The 20,956-nt window shown below is 57.6% G+C and overlaps 3 protein-coding genes across 5 annotated transcripts in view; 1 reads left to right on the top strand and 2 right to left on the bottom strand.

The window, feature by feature from the left end:
* LOC135405222 (zinc finger protein 239-like) overlaps nucleotides 1-20,956 on the bottom strand; it is a 103,959-nt gene that overhangs the window by 55,965 nt on the left and 27,038 nt on the right. For 2 of the 3 annotated variants that reach the window (XM_064639896.1, XM_064639898.1), the window contains exon 2: nucleotides 2,652-2,727. In XM_064639896.1, coding sequence (XP_064495966.1) covers nucleotides 2,652-2,727 — 76 coding nt within the window. Of the gene's footprint in view, nucleotides 1-2,340; nucleotides 2,464-2,651; nucleotides 2,728-20,956 lie in introns of those variants that run through there. The other variant, XR_010425806.1, reaches the window with a different exon arrangement.
* On the bottom strand, nucleotides 1,420-2,243 carry LOC135404726 (zinc finger protein 239-like; the record flags this gene model as incomplete). Its single annotated transcript, XM_064639468.1, has 1 exon — nucleotides 1,420-2,243. A coding segment is annotated over one exon (702 nt), but the record flags the coding sequence as incomplete, so codon positions are not given.
* LOC135405223 (zinc finger protein 239-like) overlaps nucleotides 16,966-20,956 on the top strand; it is a 229,329-nt gene continuing 225,338 nt past the window's right edge. Inside the window, exon 1 of the mRNA XM_064639899.1 lies at nucleotides 16,966-17,003. The gene's annotated coding sequence lies outside the window, so the exon portion shown is untranslated. The remainder of the gene's footprint in view (nucleotides 17,004-20,956) is intronic.

The following is a 20,956-nucleotide window of genomic DNA, read 5'->3' as shown; positions in this document are numbered from 1 at the left end:
CCTCCCAGCCGCTCTATCACTCCCCTTCTCAGCAGGACAGGGGAGAGAGTGAGGTGGGAAAAAAAATAACCGGTGGGTAGAGATAAGGCAGTTTATTTAAAGCAAAAGATAGCAGGGTTTGTTCTCTACTCTCCATGAGCAGCCATGGTCGGCCACTCCCGAGGAGCAGGGCTTGGGTCCGCGGGACGGTTCCTCAGCAGGCAGCCATTAGACAATGAATGCCCCCCTCCTGCTCCCTGCCTCAGCTTTTAGAGCTGAGCTGACCTCCCATGGTCTGCAATGTCCCTTGGGTCAGTTGGGCTCAGCTGGCCTACTTGGGTCCCCTGCCAGGCTCTTGGCCTCAGCTAAGGAAGGAATGTCCCATTGTTGGTGCTGTGTTCAGCAGTGGCCAAAACACTGGGGTGTTTTCAACCCCCTTCCAGCTGCCAATGCCAAGCCCAGCCCTGGGAGGGCTGCTGTGGGGAACTGAACTGCAGCTCAGCCAGACCCAACCCAAATATCTATGGCACATATTCTATAGAATCCATCCTTAGGTGTTGTGTGATAGATCTGTAAGGTATTACAAATAAGAAGCAAGAATAAGGCAAGTGTCCTCCTTAGGGACACACACACAGCCCCCCAAACTACTCGCTGGGTTTGTTCCCTGGGGGTCTTTGCAGCAGCAAGCACAGCCCCACACTGACTGCTCTGGGCTGTGCAGGCATTTGTGGTTCTGCCTGTCTCACACACACCCCAACCTTGGGATGGATCTGGATGCGACTGGCTGTGATGTCACAGGGGAGATGTGATGTCATATCATGGATGTGATGTCACAGAGGAGCCTTGATGTCACAACAAGGATGTCATATCACAGGGGAGGTGTGACAGTCCCATGGGGGTCATTGGGCACAGGGGGGTTGGCAAAGGGGGGTGACCCCCCTGAGCTCCCAACTTACTGTGCGGTGCTGGGGACTGCTGGATCCAATCTCAGCCTTGCATTATGACAACAGCTTCAGTTTAGAGGAATTACAGAGGTGTGACTGAAACAGTTTTGTTCCCCAGGTTTTAATGATGGAAAATAAAATCTATTTATAGAAATGAATTATTTAGGGTTACAAATGATCAGACAAAAGATCTTCATCAGAATTATTTACTGTACAATACAAACACTAAAACTACCAGAGTACAGGATAAGACAGGACAGTGCTCTACACTAAAGCAAATGTTGAAACAATTCTACTCAAGCTGGCACAAAAGCAATAATTCTTAATTAGAGATCGATGGAACTCCCCCAGACCAATGCTCATGGGGAGATCTCTGCTCTCAACCTCCAGCAGTGACCTTGGGGGGGTCCCCAGCCAGGGCAGGAATCTCCACACACCCCCCAAGAAGGGTTCTCTTGTAAGAAGCAGACCCTGTGAAAGGGGACTGGCCCTTTGTGGTAGAAAGGGATGCACTGACAGTCACTGCACTCCAGGGGTTGCCTCACCATCAGGGGCTTCATTGGGGTGGAAGCAGCGGCCGAAGCTCTTCCCGCAGTCGGGGCACTGGTAGGGCTTTTCTTACTGGTGGGTCCGTTGGTGTTGGGTCAAGGTAGAGTTCTGGGTAAAGCTCTTCCCACACTCCCCACACTTGTAGGGCCTCTCCCCGGTGTGAATGTGCCGGTGGGTGACGAGGTGGGAGTTCTGCTTGAAGCCCTTCCTGCAGTCGGTGCAGCGGAAGGGCCTCTCATCCGTGTGCGTCCGCTGGTGAACGAGGAGAGTGGAGCTGGTCTGAAACCCCTTCCCACATTGCAAGCACTTGTACGGTCGTTCCCCGGTGTGGATGAGCTGGTGGATGTGGAGGCTGGAGTTGTGCCAGAAGCCCTTCCCACATTCCCCACATGCATAGGGCCGTTCCCCAGTGTGGATGCGCTGGTGTCTGCGGAGGTTGGAGCTCTGAGGGAAGCTCTTCCCACATTCCCCACACGAATAGGGCCGTTCTCCAGTGTGGATATGCTTGTGCAGGATCAGGTTGGAGCTGTCACAGAAGCTCTTCCCACATTCCCCACATGAGTAGGGCCCTGCCCCAGTGTGGATGCGCTGGTGTTTGCAAAGGGTGGAACTCTGCCTGAAGCTATTCCCACATTCCCCACACGTGTAGGGCCGTTCCCCAGTGTGGATGTGCTGGTGGCGAAGGAGGGTGGTGCTCGTCCTGAAGCTCTTCCCACATTCCAAGCACCTGAAGGGCCTCTCCCTGCTGTGAGGCTGCTCAGGGATCTCCAGGTCAGAGCTCCCCCTCAAGCTCCGGCCGCCTTCCCGGCACAGGCTGGCTCTTTCCTCCTCAGAGCACCCTGGGATGGCTTTGGAGCCCCTCCTGTGGGGGGATCTCCAGCCCTTTTCCTCCCCGCTGCCTTCCTGCACCGGGGAGCCCTTCAAAACGGCCTCTCCCACCAGGGTCTCACGGGGGGATTTGTCCTCCGGCTCTCCGTCCTCAGCTCGGGGCCTGGGGCAGGAAGCAAGAAGGACAGGCAGGGGATTTGCCTCCGGCCCACAGGGAAGGCCAAGGACATCCCCCCAACTCCGGCCCCGGCAGGACGGCGGCGCCAGCGGGGTTGTCCTGCAGCCGGGGCCATGCTCGGCTGACAGAGCCAGCACAACACCCGCCCAAAGGGACACTGACTTCCTCCTCACCTGCCTGGGGGGCCCAAGGCATCTTCCTCTTCCTCTCAGTCTCCTTCATCTGGCCAAGCTTTGGGAAGGACAAATCCTGATGGGGGGGAAAACAAGGGCTGAGCACGTTGGCTTGGGGGTTCCTCCTGCCCAAGGCCATCTCCAGAACTCACTGGGCATCCTGTGACCATGAAAACCTCCCAAACACCAAGATTCAGCCCAGAAAGACCCAAATCACTGAGATTCAGGTAAAAACCCCCTCAAAAGTAGCAAGAAGACCACCACCCTCCCAAACTGCAAGAAAATGAGATTCACCTAAAAAAAATACTTCAAAATATTAAGAGCAGCCAAAAAATCTCTCTCAGAAGTTCCCCCTCTCTGATCTCTCCCCTCTGGGGTTCAGAGGGTCTCCCCTGTGTGGGATGCTGGGAGTGGTGGGGGTCCCAAGGATCCCTGTTCCTCTGTCTCTCGCCTTTGGGGTGCCGCGTTCCCAGACATTCCCCATCTCCAGGTTCTGCACTTTGTTGTCCCAGGGATCCCAGGGGTCCCCACTGTCCAGGTTTCCCCTTCTCCATTCTCCCTGTTTCAGGCTCCTGGGGGTCCCGGGGCTCCTCCCTCTCCGTGCTCCCCCCTCCAGGCTGCCGGGGGTCCCCCAGCTCCGCCATCTCCCCGCTCCGCCCTCCACACTTGGCAGCTCCCGGGCTCCACACCCACCCCCGGCACTCCCGGGGGGCCCCAAACCCGCTGTGTCCCCCTCGCCGACACCGGGCTGACAATGGAGTCGGCGGGGCCTGACCCAGCAACACCAACCCCCACCATGGGGGGAACCCGCATCCCCCCACCCACCGCCGGGGCTCTGCCACCAACCCAGCCCGGCACCCCCAAAAAACACCTCTTGCCCACCCCCAAGAGCCCCCAAGGGCAAAGCCCTGCACAAGGGCCAGCTGTGCCCAAGGCAACCAAACAGCCCTACGGGGGGAGGACACCAGAGGCTGCCCCAGGGCAACGAGAGCAGGGAGCGGATCGGGCCCCCTGACACGTGGGCGGGCTCTGGGTTCAGCCTGACTAGGGCAACTTGGCACCAACAGCACGGCCCCAACTGCTGGCTCGGCACAGGGGGCCCGAGCTCCCCCCTCTCCAGGCTTTTGGGGCTCTCGCAGCTCCCCGTTCTCTCCAGCCCCCCCCTGCTCTCCAGGGATCAAGGCATGGAGACACAGAGGCACCCCCACGGCAACCCCACTCCTGCTCTTCCCTCTTCCCCTTAGCCCCTCTCTCCCACCCCTTTCCCTGGCTGTTTCCTTGTGTGGATGCGCTGGTGTTGGATCAGGTGGGAGCTCTGTCTGAAGCTCTTTCCACATTCCCCACACAAATAGGGTCGTTTCCCAGTGTGGATGCGCTGGTGTCGGATCAGGGTGGAGCTGTCCCTGAAGCTCTTCCCACATTCCCCACACGTGTAGGGACGTGCCCCAGTGTGGATGTGCTGGTGGCGGAGAAGCTGCGTGCTCTTCCTGAAGCTCTTCTCACATTCCAAGCACCTGAAGGGCTTCTCCCTGCTGGGAGGCTGCTCAGGGATCTCCAGGTCAGAGCTCTGCCTCAAGCTCCAGCCACCTTCCCGGCACAGGCTGGGTCTTTCCTTCTCAGAGCACCCTGGGATGGCTTTGGAGCCCCTCCTGCGGGGGGATCTCTGGCCCTTTTCCTCCCCGCTGCCTTCCTGCGCCGTGGAGCCCTTCAAAACGGCCTCTCCCACCAGGGTCTCACGGGGGGATTTGTCCTCTGGGCTCTCCGTCCTCAGCTCGGGGCCTGGGGCAGGAAGCAAGAAGGACAGGGAGGGGATTTGCCTCCGGCCCACAGGGAAGGCCAAGGACATCCCCCCAACTCCGGCCCCGGCAGGACGGCGGCGCCAGCGGGGTTGTCCTGCAGCCGGGGCCATGCTCGGCTGACAGAGCCAGCACAACACCCGCCCAAAGGGACACTGACTTCCTCCTCACCTGCCTGGGGGGCCCAAGGCATCTTCCTCTTCCTCTCAGTCTCCTTCATCTGGCCAAGCTTTAGGAAGGAGAAATCCTGATGGGGGGTAAAACAAGGGCTGAGTGCGTTGGCTTGGGGGTTCCTCCTGCCCAAGTCCATCTCTAGAACTCACTGGGCATCCTGTGTCCATAAAAACCTCCCAAACACCAAGATTCAGCCCAGAAAAAACCCAAACCACCAAGATTCAGCAAAAAACCCTTCAGAAATAGCAAGAAGACCCTCGCTACCCCAAACTGCAAAAAGTTGAGATTCAGCTAGAAAATACTCCAAAATATGAAGGTTCAGCCCAAAAAAAGGTGATAGGGACTGAATTTAACCCTCCAGCAGGAAAGTCGTTTCATTTCAAGCTTGTCTTCAAGGGGCGCCCTGGGATTGGAACCTGGGCTCTAATTAACCTCTCCTGTGCTGCCAAACAGCAGGAGCTGTATGGCCAAGGGACAAACTCTGTGATCCCTGTCAGTGTCCATGGCCCCTGTCAGTGTCCTTCAGGGAAACTGAGAGTAGGAAATGAAGAAACCGGTTTGGAACTAAACCACCTGTGCTGGTTTCTTTGGACACTCGTGTTCCTTCAGAGAGCCCCTGGAAACACTCTGCTGTTCACTCCCAGTGCCACCAGTGCCTGGGTCCTGTCTGCAGCAGCAGATTGCAGTGGGAGAGGAGAAATGCTTTTCTGAGCCCTTGGGCTGGACACAGGCACAGCCTGACCCTGAACCCAAGGGAAACAAAGACAAATTCCACAGCTTTAGCTGGAGCAAGGCTGGGGGGGTTTCCTAAGGGCAGCACTACACCAGACTCTTTGTGTGTGTGTGAGACAGGCAGAAGCACAAATGCCTGCACAGCCCAGAGCAGTCAGTGTGGGGTTGTGCTTGCTGCTGCAGAGACCCCCAGGGAACAAACCCAGGCAGGAGTTTGGGGGGCGGTGGGTGTGTGTCCCTAAGGAGGACACTTGCCTTAGTATTGCTTATTATTTGTAATATCTTACAGATCTATCATACAACACCTAAGGATGGATTCTATAGAATATGTGCCATATATATGATACAGAATATATCTGATTATTGCTTTATCTGTCTGTCCAGACAGATATTGTGCATGCAGAGAGATTGTATTTGAGGGATATGTTCCTCTCAATACCCTGTGAGCTCCACTCCCAGTGCCAGTAAATTCCTGAAGCTCCCACTTCTGTGCCCGGCAGGTTTTGGCAGATTTGCAAGAGCAAGGGAATCATTCCCTGCAGCCCCTTTGCACTGTAGGAAATGGGAGTCCTGGGCACATCCTGCTGCCTCCAGATTCCATTCTGGGTGTGGGAACGACCCTGTGGGGAGCAAAGAAATGCCTGGTTCTGCAGGAGCTGCAGATGCTCAAGGGGCAGCAGGACCAAGTCAGGGGCCTGGGGGGGCCTGGGGGGCTTTGGGGTCCTGGAGGGTCCTGGGGGAGCTGGGGAGGGGCTTTGGGGATTGGGGAGACAGACCAGGACAGACCAGCACAGACCAGTACCTCCTCACTGCTTCCCAGATGTCTCCTGGAGCTGGGCCACGTTGTCCTGGGACACCTGAGCCCCCCCAGGGCCCTCCCAGTACAGCCCAGTGCCCCCAGTACAGCCCACTGTGTTCCTGTCCCAGGGTGCTGGGTGATCCCTCTTTGGGGGGGGGGGTTGGAAGGGATTTGAGGGGGGGGCTGGGGGAGATTTGGGGCGATCTGGGAGGGAGTTGGATGAGGATTTGGGGGGTTTTGGGGGGATTTGGGTGCATTTCAGGGAGTTCAAAGCGGTTTTGGGGGTTCAAAAGGATCTGTGGGGAGAGGGAATTAAAGAGAAAATGGGGGTTAGGTGACATTTGGGGGAGGTTAAAGGGGCCTGTGGTGGGAGAGGAGGGGCTGCACCACAAGGAAGTGAGTCCTGAGACCTCCCCTGGTGTCCCCAAGACCCTCCTGGTGTCCGCAGTCCCCACCTCTGACATCCTGAGACTGCTCTGGAGTCTCCAGTATCCCCAGGGCCTCCCCATGGCCATTATTCCCACCTTGACACCCCCAATTCCACTGTCCACAACCCCCTCTCCACTGTCCCCAAACCCCGTCCCTGATGTCCCCAACCCTCCATCTCCTCTCAGGAACCCCTCTGGACCCTCGGACAAAAACGCCCTCCCCACTCACAGAAAGGCCAAGGGCATCTGGGGACATGTTGGGGACAGTTGGAGGGCTTTGCGGGGCACTGGGGGATTACTGGGGGATACTGGGACACACTGTTGGGGAACCAGGGGGCACTGGGAGGGACTGGGGGGTTACTGGGGGATTACCAGGACACACGGGGGGACACTGGGAGGTTACTGGGCCATACTGGGGGCAGTCGGAGGTCACTGGGACACACTGGCTGGTCACTGAGAGGGTTACTGGGCCATACTGAGGGTCACTGTGATATACTGGGGGCACTGGGATACCCTTACCCAGATGTGGTACATCTGTCTGCAGCAGCAGATTGCAGTGGGACGGGAGAAATTCTTTTCTGAGCCTCTGGGCTGGACACAGGCACAGCCTGACCCTGAACCCAAGGGAAACAAAGACAAATTCCACAGCTTTAGCTGGACCAAGGGGGGGTGGGGGGGTTCCTGAGGGCAGCACTACACCAGACTTCTCTGTGTGTGTGTGAGACAGGCAGAAGCGCAAATGCCTGCACAGCCCAGAGCAGTCAGTGCAGATTTTTGGGGGCATCAACAGGACCCCTCCCCTGAAGGCTGGGGGACCCCCTGAACCCACTGCTGGGCTTTAGGGGACCCCCAGGCCCCCTTCCCTGTGGGGTCTCTGTGTGCTGAGTTTTGGGAGTCTCTGAGGCTCAGGGGGGGAATTGGGATCCCCTTTCCCTGGGGTCAGTCCACCGACATAGAGACCCCATAAAGTCCCCTCAAAACCCCTGAAATACCCTCCAAAATCCACCTCTGAACCCATCCAAACCTCTTTAAGGACCCCACAAATCCCCTCAGAGACCTCATCCCTCCCCAGCACCCCCTAAACCCTCTCAGTGACCTGCAAAACCCACCTGGGACCCCCCCAGGCCCTTTCAGGGACCCCAAAAAACCCCTCACGGACCCTCAAAACTGTCTGGGACTCCCAAAATCACACTAGAAACCCACAAAACTGCTTCAAAGACACCCCCAAAGCCCCCCAGGATCACTCAATTCCCTCGGAGACTCCAAAACTCCCTCAGGGACCGTCAACCTCCCCCTTAAGTCCCCTCAGGACACTAAACCCCTTCAGAGACCCCCCAAAACCTCCTCAGGGACCCCCCAGGGACCCCAAAACCACAGAACAGCAGAAGAGCTTTCTGTAAAGGAAGGGAGCAGAAAATCTGAGAAGGAGGAGACCAAGGAAAAACTGAAGCAAAGCAATAAAATCATCCTGGCTCTTGCAGTTTTTCCTTCACCTTTTTCTCACTTTTCCTTTTTTTAGGGTTCTTTTTTTCGTTGGGTGGTTTTGATTTTTTTTTTTCCGAGGGACTTTCTCGGCAATCGAATCCAACATCCGGGTTCTTGGGAGGTCCCCGGGCCCCGCGGCCCCCGACAGGGTTGCAATCCCGCGCTCTGCCTCTCGGGAACCCCCGAACCCCCCGCGCTAAACCCTCCCGAGCCCTCCAGCCTTTCAACCCACAGCCGCGCTCCCCGCAGCCCCCGAGGGGATCCCCAGACCCCGCTCTCCCGCACTCCCCGCCAGCTGACACAGACAAAGGCCCCGCCGCCATCACCGATTCCCGCTCTGCGCGCGCACCGCCTTTAGAGAACACCGCCGCAGCCAATCAGCGCGGGCCACGCCCCCTTACGTCTGCCGTCACTCCTGCGCGCCGCGCGGGGCAGCATGGGAGTTGTAGTCCTTGCGGCGGATCATAGCGGCCCTTTGCAAGTGAGCGGAGGGAGCATAATACTTTTTTGGTTTTATTGTTTTTCTGTCTTTTTTTTTCCTTCTGTTTTCTCTTTCTTTTTTTTCTTTTCTTTTTTCTTTCTGCTTCCTTTTTTTCTCTTTTTTTCTTTTTTCACTTTTTTCTTTTTTCTTTCTTTTTATTATTTGTCTCATTTTTTCCTGTTTTTCTGTGTTTTTTTCTCTTTTTTCTCCTTTTTCTCTTTTTCCTCCCTTTTTTTCTTCATATTGGCTTTTTCCTCTTTTTTTTTTCTTTTCCCTTTTTTTTTTTTTACATTGCTTTCTATCCGTTGTTTTTTCAAAGAAGATTTAAACACAGATCAAAACAATCTCCAGGTACAAATCTCACAACAACAGATAATCTGGCATTGTTTCAGGTCCAAGAGGATTCCCAAGATCACAAACACTGAGACACGAAGGGTGCCCACACAAAAAACAGCTTTCCCTGCTTTTTTCCACAGGTAAAGCAAGTGTGGAAGGGGCACTTGGCCCCAGGCAAGATGCTTTTACAGCCACTTTAAGCAGCCCAGAGTGGATCTGGCTGGCAAATGGGATTATGCCCATGCTTTCCTGGAGGATTTGCAGAGTACATTGAGGGGAAACATTGAGGGCCATTTCTTCATGTCCTGAAGGGATGAGAAGAGGGGGGAGCAGGTGCTGTGGCCCCAGAGCTTCTCTCTGCTTTGGGGACACTTCTGTGTGTTCCTCTGTCCATTGAATTTCCAACAAAGAAGGAAAAAGCTACAGGAACTCCAGTCTGGAGTGCTCAGGACATGTGGAAGCAGGGGAATTTTTCTTCCCAGCTGGGATTGAGAGTGCAATTTCACACTCCTTTGGAGAGCATCGACTAAAACATCCCACACACACCCACAGCCACTCAGACACAGCCAAACACACCCACACCCACTCACACCCACACAAGCAGCTCATCCTGCACTTCAGTAGGATGAGCCCTGACCGAGCAGAGGGACCCAAATCACCTGGAAACACACCCCAGGGACCCCAAAACACAGTCAAAACACACCCAGATCACCCCAAAACACACCTGGGGGGCCCCCAAAACACACCCAAACACACCCAAACACAGCAGCTCATCCTGCATTTCAGCAGGACGGCCCTGACCGAGCAGAGGGACCCAAAATGCACCCAGATCACCCCAAAACACACCCCGGGGACCCCAAAATACACTCTGGGGATCCCAAATCTCTGGGAGACCCCAAACCCCCAAACACACCAGATGGCCCTGACTGAGCAGAGGGACCCAAAATGCACCCAGATCACCCCAAATCCCACCAGGGGGACCCCAAAACCCCAAATCCCACAAAATAGCACTGGGGGAGTGGGGACAACCAAAACCTGGGTGGGGACCCCAGAATCCCACCGGGGTGGGTGTTGGGGGTAACCCCCACCCCTGGGGCCCCTCCTGGGGGGCTGTGGGGGGTCCCTGCCCCCCCCAACCTGTGCCCCCCCCCCAAATCCCACAGGCAGCTGAAGCAGAATCACCTGTACACGGCCTACGCTGGCATCATGGCCAAGGTGGGACCCCCAAAAATGGGGTGGAGGGGTTTGAGGGGGGCCCTGGGGTTTGGGGGATCCCCAGGAATTCGGGCGAGGTGATATTGGGACTGGGGGGGGAGGGTCCCCAGAATTTGGAGGGGGAACCTGGAGATTGGCGAGGGTGTTCCCAGGGGTTTTGGGGGTCCATGGAGGTGGGGGGTCCCCAGAGATATTTTGGGAAGGATCCAGAGACTGGAGGGTCCCCAGAAGTTGGGGGGGGGCAGTGATTGGGGGGGTCCCCAGAGACTGGGGGGGTTCCCAAGGGTGGGGGTCTCAAAGATGAGGGGACTGTGGGTGGGGGACAGGAACTTTGGGGGTCCCCAGGAATTGGGGGGTTTCCATGGTTATTTTGGGCATCCCCAGAGATTTGGGGGTCCCCCCAAAAGGCTGGTTGGGGGGGCTAATTTGGGGAGCCCCCCTTTAAATTCCCCCCTCCTCCCCCCCGAGCTGTCACACGGGGGAAGGGGAGGAGGAAGAGAAGGAGGAAGAGGGCAAGGAAGAGGCCGAGGACTTGTTCAAGGTGAGGGGTGGACCCCAACACCTCCCTTGACCCAACCTGACCCTTGTGACCCCCCTGACACCCCCATGCCCCCCCAGGAGAAGGAGATGGAGAAGCAGAAGCTGCTGAACCTCCCCCTGTGACCCCTCAACCCCCAACCCCTGACACCCCCTGACCCCTGTGACTCCTCCTGTGCCCCCCAGGAGAAGGAGAAGCAGAAGCTGCTGTCCCAGCAGGCCCGGTTGCACACACAGGGGGCGGCCGAGATGGTGCTGCAGATGATCAGTGCCTGCAAGGGTGAGACCCCCGGGGAGAGACCCCTGAGAGACCCCCCTGTGTGAGAGAGACCCCCAGGAGACCCTTGGGAGAGATCCCTGTGAGGGTGAGACCCCCCCAGGAGAGACTCCTGACAGACCCCTGGGAGAGACCCCTGAGAGACCCCTGTGTGAGAGAGACCCCTGGGAGAGAGACCCCTGGGAGACCCCCCTTTGTGAGAGAGACCCCCAGGAGACCCCTGGGAGAGATCCCTGTGAGGGTGAGACCCTCGGGAGAGACTCCTGACAGACCCCTGGGAGAGACCCCTGAGAGATCCCTGTGTGAGAGAGACCCCCAGGAGACTTCTGGGAGAGATCCCTGTGAGGGTGAGATGCCCAGGAGAGATCCCTGACAGACCCCTGTGTGATAGAGACCCCAGGGAGAGAGACCCCCAAGAGTTCCCCTGGCACGTGACCCTCGTGTGACACACACATGTTGTCCCCAGGTGAGCAGTGGGGCCGTGGGGGGGCTGTGACACACACATGACACACACATGACACGTGTGTCCCCAGGTGAGCGGGGGGGCCACGAGGGGGCTGTGACACACACACACACACACACACACACACACAGGGATGCTCCAGGGGTAACTAAATCCGGGCTGTGGGCAGGTCCCTGCAGGGGCAGCAGCTTCCTCTGCACACTTGAGGTGATAAAGCTGCTCTAAACCTGCACTCCAACTACTCCACAGCTCTGGGCTCACCTCCACACCACTTCTCAGCCTCACCTCAGGGCCTGGGCTCAAGGACATGAACCTGTAGGGAGGGGAGATGATGTGCAAGCTGAGAGCTGCCTGCTTGAACTGGCCTCTGGGCTTCTTTGTCTTTCTAGAATCATCCCAGAACCTATTCTGCTTTTCTAACATCACACTGGGCACACACTGCCTCCTCTTCAGCTTCCTGTCCATCCACACTCCCAGCTCCCTTTCTGCCTGCCTGCTCTCCAGACACTCTGGCCCCAGCCCGGGGGGCTGACGGGGCTTCTTGTGGCCAAAGGGCAGGACCCAGCCCTTGGCCTGCTGGAACCTCATCCCCTTGCAATCAGCCCATGGATCCAGCTGGGCCAGGTCCCTCTGCAGAGCCCTCCTGCCTTCCAGCACATCAACACACCCCCAGCTTGGTGTCACCTGCACATTTGCTGATGAAATGCCTGGTTCTGCAGGAGCTGCAGATGCTCAAGGGGCAGCAGGACCAAGTCAGGGGCCTGGGGGGACCTGGGGGGCTTTGGGGTGCGGGAGGGTCCTGGGGGACCTGAGGAGTGGCTTTAGGGGATTGGGGGTACAGACCAGGACAGACCAGTACCTCTGCACTGCTCCCCAGATCTCTCCTGGAGCTGGGCCACGTTGTTGTAGGACACCTGAGCCCCCCCAGTGCCCTCCCAGTACAGCCCAGTACCCCCAGTACAGCCCACTGTGTTCCTGTCCCAGGGTGCTGAGTGATCCCTTTTTGGGGGGGGTTGGAAGTGATTTGGGGGGGGGGGTGCTGGGAGAGATTTGAAGAGATCTGGGAAGGGGCGGATGGGGATTTTGGGGGGGTTGGGGGTCTTTGGGAGCATTTGGGGTGTTAAAATGGGTTTTAGGGGCATTGGGGCATCAAAGGGATCTGTGTGGGGAGGGGATTTAAGAAAAAATGGAGGTTAACAGACATTTGGGGGGGTAATGGGGCTTTAGGGGGGGAGGGGCGGGGCAGCTCCATGAACAGGTGAGTCCTGAGACCCCCCCTGGTGTCCCCAAGACCTTCTTGGTGTCCCCAGTTCCCCCCTTGACACCCCAAGACCCCCCTGGTGTCTCCAATGTCCCCAGGACCTCCCCATGGCCCCAGTTCTCTCCTTGACATCCCCAATTCCACTGTCCCTAAACCCCTCTCCACTGTCCTCAAATCCCATCCTTGATGTCACCAACCCTCCATCTCACCCCAGGAGCCCCCCCTGGACCCTCTGACCCCAAAAACGCTCCTCCCCCCCCACGCTCACAGAAAGGCCAAGGGCATCTGGGGACACATTGGGGACAGTTGAGGGGCTTTGGGGGGCACTGGGTCATTACTGGGGGATACTGGGACACACTGGGGGGAACCAGGGGGCACTGGGAGGGACTGGGGGGTTACTGAAGGACACTGGGAGGGCACTGGGAGGGACTGGACGTAAACTGGGGCACACTGGGGGTCACTGGCAGAGAACTGGGGAGTTACTGGGGGATTACCAAGACACATGGGGGGACACTGGGAGGTTACCAGGCCATACTGGGAGTTACTGGCTGCTCCCTGGGATACACTATGTGGTCACTGGGGGGTTACTGGGCCATCCTGAGGGTCACTGGGAGATCATTAGGATATACTGGGGGCATTGGGATCAGCTTTACCCGCATGTAATATATCCACCTCCTCCGATTTTGGGGGGCACCCCTAGGACCCCTCCCCTGGGGCTGGGGGACCCCCCAAACCCACTGCTGGGCTTTAGGGGACTCCACAAAATCCCCTCAAAACCCCTAAAATCTCTCTCTCGACCTACTGAAACTTCCTCGAGGTCCCCTCAAATCCCCTCAGAGACCTCATTCCTCCTCAGCACCCCCAAAACCCTCTCAGTGACCCGCAAAATCCACCTGGGATTCCCCAAGCCCATTCAGGGACCCCCCAGTCCCCCTCAGGGACCCTCAAAACCGTCTGCGACCCCTTAAACCCGCTAGAGACCCTAAAACTAGCTAAAAGGTCCCTGTAAAGCCCCCCCGGACGCCCAAACCTCCTTAAAAACCCCTAAAGCGCATCTGGGACACCCCAAATCTCCTCAGAAACCAAAACCCCCTTCAGAGACTCTCAAACCCCCTCAGGGACCTTCAAACTCCTCCCTGAGTCCCCTCAGGACACCGAACCCCCTCAGGGGCCCCTCACAACGTCCCCGGGAACCCCCGAATCCCCCCGCTAAACCCTCCCGAGCCCTCCAGCCTTTCCACCCACAGCCGCGCTCCCCGCAGCCCCCGAGGGGATCCCCAGACCCCGCTCTCGCCGCCCCCCCCGCCCGCACTCACAACAAAGGAGAGACCCCGCCGCCATCACGGATTCCCGACAGCCAACATGGCGCTCGCTCTGCGCGCGCACCGCCGTTACTGACCCGCCCCGCAGCCAATCAGCGCGCGGCCACGGCCCCCGCCCGCCCCCCTGCCACGCCCCCACCCGCGCGGGGCGGGTCTCTGAAGGCGGAGGGCGGGTAGAGCGGGCGCCATGTTGGCCGCGTGAGAGCGGTAGGGGAGGGGGTGGCGGTCGCTGCGCTCGCTGTGTGCGCTGGCAGGGGTTTCGGTGAGAGCGGATCTCTGGGGATCCCCTCGGGGGCTGTGGGGAGCGCGGCTGTGGGTGGAAGGGCTGGAGATCTCGTGGAGGCTTAGCGGAGGAGTTCGGGGGTTCCCGAGGAGGTTTTGAGGGGTCCCTGAAGGGATTCAGGGGGGAGGTTGAAGGTCCCTGAAGAGGTTTGGGCGTCTCTGAGGGGGTTTTGTTTTCTGAGTAGATTTGGGGGGGTCCCAGGTGGGCTTTGGGGGTCTGTGAGGAGGTTTGGGGTTCCTGGGGGGCTTTGAGGGGACTTTTTCGGCACTTTTGGGGTCTCTAGGGGGTTTAAGGGGTCCCAGATGTTTTTGAGGGGCCCTGAGGGGGCTTGGGGGGGTCCCTGAATGGGCTTGGGGGATCCCAGATGGGTTTTTCGGGTCACTGAGAAAGTTTAGGGGGTGCTGGGGAGGGATGAGGTCTCTGAGGGGATTTGAGGGGACCTTGAGGAGGTTTCGACGGGTCGAGGGATGGATTTCGGAGGGTATTTCGGGGGTTTTGAGGGGATTGTGAGGGGTCCCCTAAAGCCCAGCAGTGGGGTGCAGGGGATCCCCAGCCCCCAAGAGAAGGGGCCTTGGGGTGCCCCCCAAAATCCAGGGGAGGAGATGTACCACATCTGGGTAAGGGGATCCCAGTGCCCCCAGTATATCCCAATGACCTCCAAATGACCCTCAGTATGGCCCAGTTACTTGCCAGTGTCCCCCCATGTGTCCTGGTAATCCCCCAGTAACTTCCCAGTTCTCTGCCAGTGACCCCCAGTGTGCCCCAGTTCACCTCCAGTCCCTCCCAGTGTCCTTCAGTAACCCCCCAGTCCCTCCCAGTGCCCCCTGGTTCCCCCCAGTGTGTCCCAGTATCCCCCAGTAATCCCTCAGTTCCCCTCAAAGCCCCCCAACTGTTCCCAATGTGTCCCCAGATGCCCTTGGCCTTTCTGTGAGCGTGGGGAGGGGGCGTTTTTGGGGTCAAAAGGACCAGGGGGGGCTCCTGCGGTGAGATGGAGGGTTGGGGACATCAGGGATGGGGTTTGGGGAACTGAGATGGGGTTTGTGGACAGTGGAATTGGGGGTGTCAAAGGGGGGAATTGGGGCCATGGAGAGGCCCTGGGGATGCTGGAGACACCAGGGGGGTCTCGGGATGTCAAGGGGGAAATTAGGGACACCAAGAAGGTCTGGGGGACACCAAGGGGGATCTCAGGGTTCACTTGCTCATATTGCAGCCCCTCCTCTGCCCGCCCAGGCCCCATTAACCCTTCCCAAATGTCCCCTAACCCTCATTTTCCCTTTAATCCCCTCCCCCCACAGATCCCTTTTACCCCCTGATTGCCCCGAAGACCTCTTTTAACTTCCCTAAATGCACCTAAAGCCCCCCCAAAATCCTGAAATCCCCATCCAAACTACCCAGATCCCTTCAAATCTCCCCCAGCCCCCCCTCAAATCCCTCCCAACCCCCCCCCCAAAGAGGGATCACCCAGCACCCTGGGACAGGAACACAGTGGGCTGTACTGGGGGCACTGGGCTGTACTGGGAAGGCACTGGGGGGGCTCAGGTGTCCCAGGACAATGTGGCCCAGCTCCAGGAGAGATCTGGGGACCAGTGAGGAGGTACTGCTCTGTCCTGGTCTGTCCTGATCTGTACCCCCAATCCCCAAAGCCCCTCCCCAGCTCCCCGAGGACCCTCCCAGACCTCAAAGCCCCCCAGGCCCCCCCAGGCCCCTGACTTGGTCCTGCTGCCCCTTGAGCATCTGCAGCTGCTGCAGAACCAGGCATTTTATCAGCAAATGTGCAGGTGACACCAAGCTGGGGGTGTGTTGATGTGCTGGAAGGCAGGAGGGCTCTGCAGAGGGACCTGGCTGAGGAAGAGTGTGTCAGCAGGAGCAGGGAAGTGATTGTTGGGCTGGAGTGAGCGCTGGTGAGGCCACCCCTGGAGTGCTGTGTCCAGCTCTGGGCCCCTGAGTTGAGGAAGGCCCTGGAGGGGCTGGAGCAGGAGCAGAGAAGAGCAGCGAGGCTGGGGAAGGGAGTGGAGCACAAGTGGTGTGAGGAGAGGCTGAGGGAGCTGGAGGTGTTGAGGCTGGAGAAGAGGCTCAGGGGAGACCTCCTGACTGTCTGCAAGTCCCTGCCAGGAGGTTGGAGCCAGGTGGGGGTGGGGCTGATCTGGCAGGAAGCAGCAGTAGGACAAGAGGGCTGGGTCTTGAGCTGTGCCAGGGCAGGTTTAGGTTGGATATTAGGAAGCAATTTTTTGCCAAAAGAGTCATCAGGCCTTGGAATGGGGTGGGCAGGGAGGGGGTGGAGTCAGCATCCCTGGAGGTGTTGAAGGTGAGAGTGGATGTGGCCTCAGTGCCATGGTCTGGGAAGCACGACGGGGTTGGATCCAGGGTTGGACTTGATGATCTCAGAGGTCTTTTCCAACGCAGCTGATTCTGTGATTGCCATTCCTATGGCAGCACATGCTTGAGGCTCTATCCCCAGGGTGATAGAGATGTCTGTCCATATCTATCTCCAAGGTTAGTGTGTAAATGTGTGGTGTTAGAAAAGCAGGCTAAGTTGTGGGCTGGTTGTAGAAGGAGAAAGAAGTCCAGAAGCCAGTGCAAGCAGGCAGCCCTCAGCTTGCACCTGATGTCCCCTCCCTGCAGGTTCCTGTCCTTGAGCCCAGGCCCTGAGGTGAGGCTAAGTGCAAGGCAGAGGTGCTGCTGAGGAAGGAGAGCCCACTGGTGGGGAAGAAGCTGTGAGTGCCCATCCCCGAGCAGGTGCTGAGTCCATCCCCTGTGTGCCAGGTGAGCTGGGGCTTTGCTGCAGAGCTGCGGGCGCTGATTTGAGCGTCTCCAAGTGCTGAGATGGTGGGCACCCAGGAACACAAACTGTGCCTGGCCACGGAGCCTGCAAGGAGGAGCAGAGACAGCGGTGGCAGTGTGGGGGTCCAGGTTGTCCCTGTGCCTTCCCCTGCAGGCCCTGTCTGTCCCTGCTGGGCCCCTGTCCATCCCCATCAGGTCCCTGCCTGTCCCCCGGGCTGAGCTCCCCCCAGGAAGTGCCGTGGAGCTGAAGCTGCTGCCATCCCCCCCCTGCAGCCGCTGCCCCAGCCAAGGGAGCAGCAAAGGCAGGGCCAGGAGCAGAGGCAGCAGCAGGGGAGCCCTGGGGGGGCCAGGAAGGTCTCGTGTGGGGCAGGAAAGAGGCGCTGGGCACGAGGCCGGGGCTGTGCTGAGCAGGCCCAGCCCTCACATCCCCCCAGCCAACGCCGGCTGCCCGGGGGGCTTGGGAGGGACCCCCAGCCCGTGTGCCCCACACTGAGCTGGCAGAGAGAGAGCCAAGGGACAGGGCCACAGGCAGGGCCCCGGGTGAGGGACAGGCAGGGCCATTGCAGGGCCACGGTGAGGGCACAGCCTGTGGCAGCAGAGCTGCCCAGGGCCGGGGGCAGCCGGGGGTGTTGGTACCAGGCAGTGGTGGGGCCGAGCAGAGCACGAGGCCTCTTGCAGAGCCCTGGAGCAGCCTCCCACTTGCCAGCCCTGCCCTGGCAGAGTGACACTGTCCCTTCCCTACAGGACACTCCCCCCGAAATCTTCGTGGGGGCCTTTTGTGTCTATTGGTGGTTGCCGATTCCTGCTGGGGACCTGAGGGAGCCTCTTCAATCCCATCCATGGGGCACAATCCCCTCTGCAGAGCTTGACTCACTGCAGACTTTGCAGGGAAATCTGTGCTAGCAGCCCGAGTATGTCACGACCACCCGCACACTCCCCAGGATATTTGGGATGAGTTCCCCTTCCAGAGCACCCATGAGATGGGGGGGGAGGTGCTGGTTTTGCTGCTGTTCGTGTTCCTGCTCCACCCCTGTCCCTACCGTTCCTGCAGCTGTCGGGTGAGCGGAGCGGCCACGATGGGAAAGGGGCGAGAGAAACGACCCAGGAGCCTGAGACGGGGGAGAGGAGAAGGGGAAGCCTGGACCGTGGGGACCTCTGGGATCCCTGGGACAACACAGTGGAGAATGTGGAGAGGGGGAATGTCTGGGAACACGGCACCCGTAAGACGAGAGTCACAGGAGAAGGAACCCTTTGGACCCCCAACACTCCCAGCATCCCTCAGTGGGACCCCCAGCATCTCAGACAGGGGAGACCCTCTGAACTCCAGAGGGTAGAGACCAGAGAGGGGGAACTTCTGGGAGAAATGTTTTGGCTAATCTTCATATTTTGGAGTATTTTTAGCTGAATTTCAACTTTTTGCAGTTTGAGGGACTAAGGATCTTGCTATTTCTGAAAATTTTTTGCCTGAATGTCAGTGGTTTGGGTTTTTCTGAGCTGAATCTTGGTGTTTTGGAGGTTTTTATGGTCACAGGATGCCCAGTGAGTTCTAGAGATCGACTTGGGCAGGAGGAACCCCCAAGCCAACGCGCTCAGCCCTTGTTTTCCCCCTCATCAGTATTTGTCCTTCCCAAAGCTTGGGCGGATGGAGGAGGAGGCTGTGAGGAAGAGGAAGATGCCTTGGGCCCCCCAGGCAGGTGAGGAGGAAGTCAGTGTCCCTTTGGGTGGGTGTTGTGCTGGCTCTGTCAGCCGAGCATGGCCCCGGCTGCAGGACAACCCCGCTGGCGCCGCCGTCCTGCCGGGGCCGGAGTTGGGGGGATGTCCTTGGCCTTCCCTGTGGGCCGGAGGCAAATCCCCTCCCTGTCCTTCTTGCTTCCTGCCCCAGGCCCCGAGCTGAGGACGGAGAGCCCGGAGGACAAATCCCCCCTTGAGACCCTGGTGGGAGAGGCCGTTTTGAAGGGCTCCCCGGCTCAGGAAGGCAGCGGGGAGGAAAAGGGCCGGAGATCCCCCCGCAGGAGGGGCTCCAAAGCCATCCCAGGGTGCTCTGAGGAGGAAAGAGCCAGCCTGTGCCAGGAAGGCAACTGGAGCTTGAGCCAGAGCTCTGACCTGGTGGTCCCTGAGCAGCCTCCCAGCAGGGAGAAGCCCTTCAGGTGCTTGGAATGTGGGAAGACCTTCAACAGGAGCAACACCCGCCTCACCCACCAGCACATCCACACTGGGGAACGGCCCTACCCTTGTGGGAAATGTTGGAAGAGCTTCAGGCAAAGTTCCAACCTTATCCAACACCAGTGCATCCACAGTGGGGAATGGCCCTACACGTGTGGGGAATGTGGGAAGAGCTTCAACTGCAACTCCAACCTCATCACCCACCAGCGCATCCACACTGGAGAACGTCCCTACACATGTGGGGAATGTGGGAAGAGTTTCAGACACAGCTCCACCCTCCACTCCCACTGGCACATCCGCACTGGGGAACTGCCCTACACGTGTGGGGAATGTGGGAAGAGCTTCAACTGCAGCTCCAACCTCCTCACCCACCAGCACATACATACTGGGGAGCGGTCCTACATGTGTGGGGAATGTGGAAAGAGTTTCAGTGACAGCTCCAATCTTCACGCCCACCAACGCATCCACACCAAGGAACGGCCCTACACGTGTGGGAAATGTGGGAAGAGGTTTCAGACCAGCTCTCATCTCCTCAGACATGAGCGGACGCACACGGATGAGAGGCCCTTCCGCTGCACCGACTGCGGGAAGGGCTTCAAGCAGAACTCCACCCTCGTCACCCACCGGCACATCCACACCGGGGAAAGGCCCTACAAGTGTGGGGAGTGTGGGAAGAGCTTCACCCAGAGCTCTGCCTTGACCTCACACCAACGGACCCACCAGTAAGAGAAGCCCTACCAGTGCCCCGACTGCGGGAAGAGCTTCGGCCGTAGGACTGACACACAAAAAATGTTTCAAAAGGTCTTTGGGATTTTGAGTATCTGCACTCCAACATCAGTTTATTCTTTTGAATATGTGTAAGTTTAATCTCATTTTAGTCTGAAAGCCAAATTCACCACTACCCCGTTCCCTGATTACCGTGGGCTGATTCTGACAAGTGAGGCAGAAATTACCCACTGCCCAGCAAAAACCAGTGGGGCCAGCCAGTGGTCTCTGCCCTGGCAGCCCAGTTTCCCCAGTCTCATCTCAAAATGACCAGTTACACTGAAGCAAAGAGCACTGGAACCAGTGCAACAAGCCCCAGTCTGACTTTCACACCTGCCCACGTGTCCTGTTTTCTGCTGCTCTGCAGACTTCCTTGTTTAAAATACAATGGAAAAATGAACAGTTTTTGGGGTTGTTTTGGTTTTGGGCTCAGGTTTTTTTTTTCCCCCCTCACTGTTCTCATTAACCTCATTTCAAATCTATTTCGGTGTTTGAAGATGAATTAAAATTTTGAATGATTTTTAATGTTAATGCCTTGAACAAAGAATCAAAACATGAAAAATAAAAAAAAAAAAAACCACCACGAAACTGTCCATTATTGTCACAATCAAACACTCAGAAGTACTAACATAAGCACATTGTAAACCTCATAAATAAGACCATTAAAATAATTTTAATATTTATGTATTATTATATTTTTACTAAGCCTAACATAAGGAAATTTAATTCCTGACATTGGCTTTCTCCACCTCTCAAAAAGGTAATTTAGTTACATCTTAGTCACCCTTGAAAGGCTCTTTCCAGCTGGGTTGGCCTCTGCCTTAGACACTCATGAGATCTGCCAAAACCAACTTAAGGGCAAATTTCCCCACCAGGTTCAACCGCATTGGTTGTACCAAAAACTTTGCAAGTAACCCCACAACTTTCATCTTAAACTCTTCTCTCAACCTTGTAAAATATTTAGCAGTAAACAGACCTGACAATGTGTTATAATTAAGAATACGTTC

Source organism: Pseudopipra pipra, chromosome W, assembly GCF_036250125.1.
Source record: "Pseudopipra pipra isolate bDixPip1 chromosome W, bDixPip1.hap1, whole genome shotgun sequence".
Taxonomy (NCBI): Eukaryota; Metazoa; Chordata; class Aves; order Passeriformes; family Pipridae; genus Pseudopipra; species Pseudopipra pipra.
This window is presented reverse-complemented; position numbering and strand designations above follow the sequence as displayed.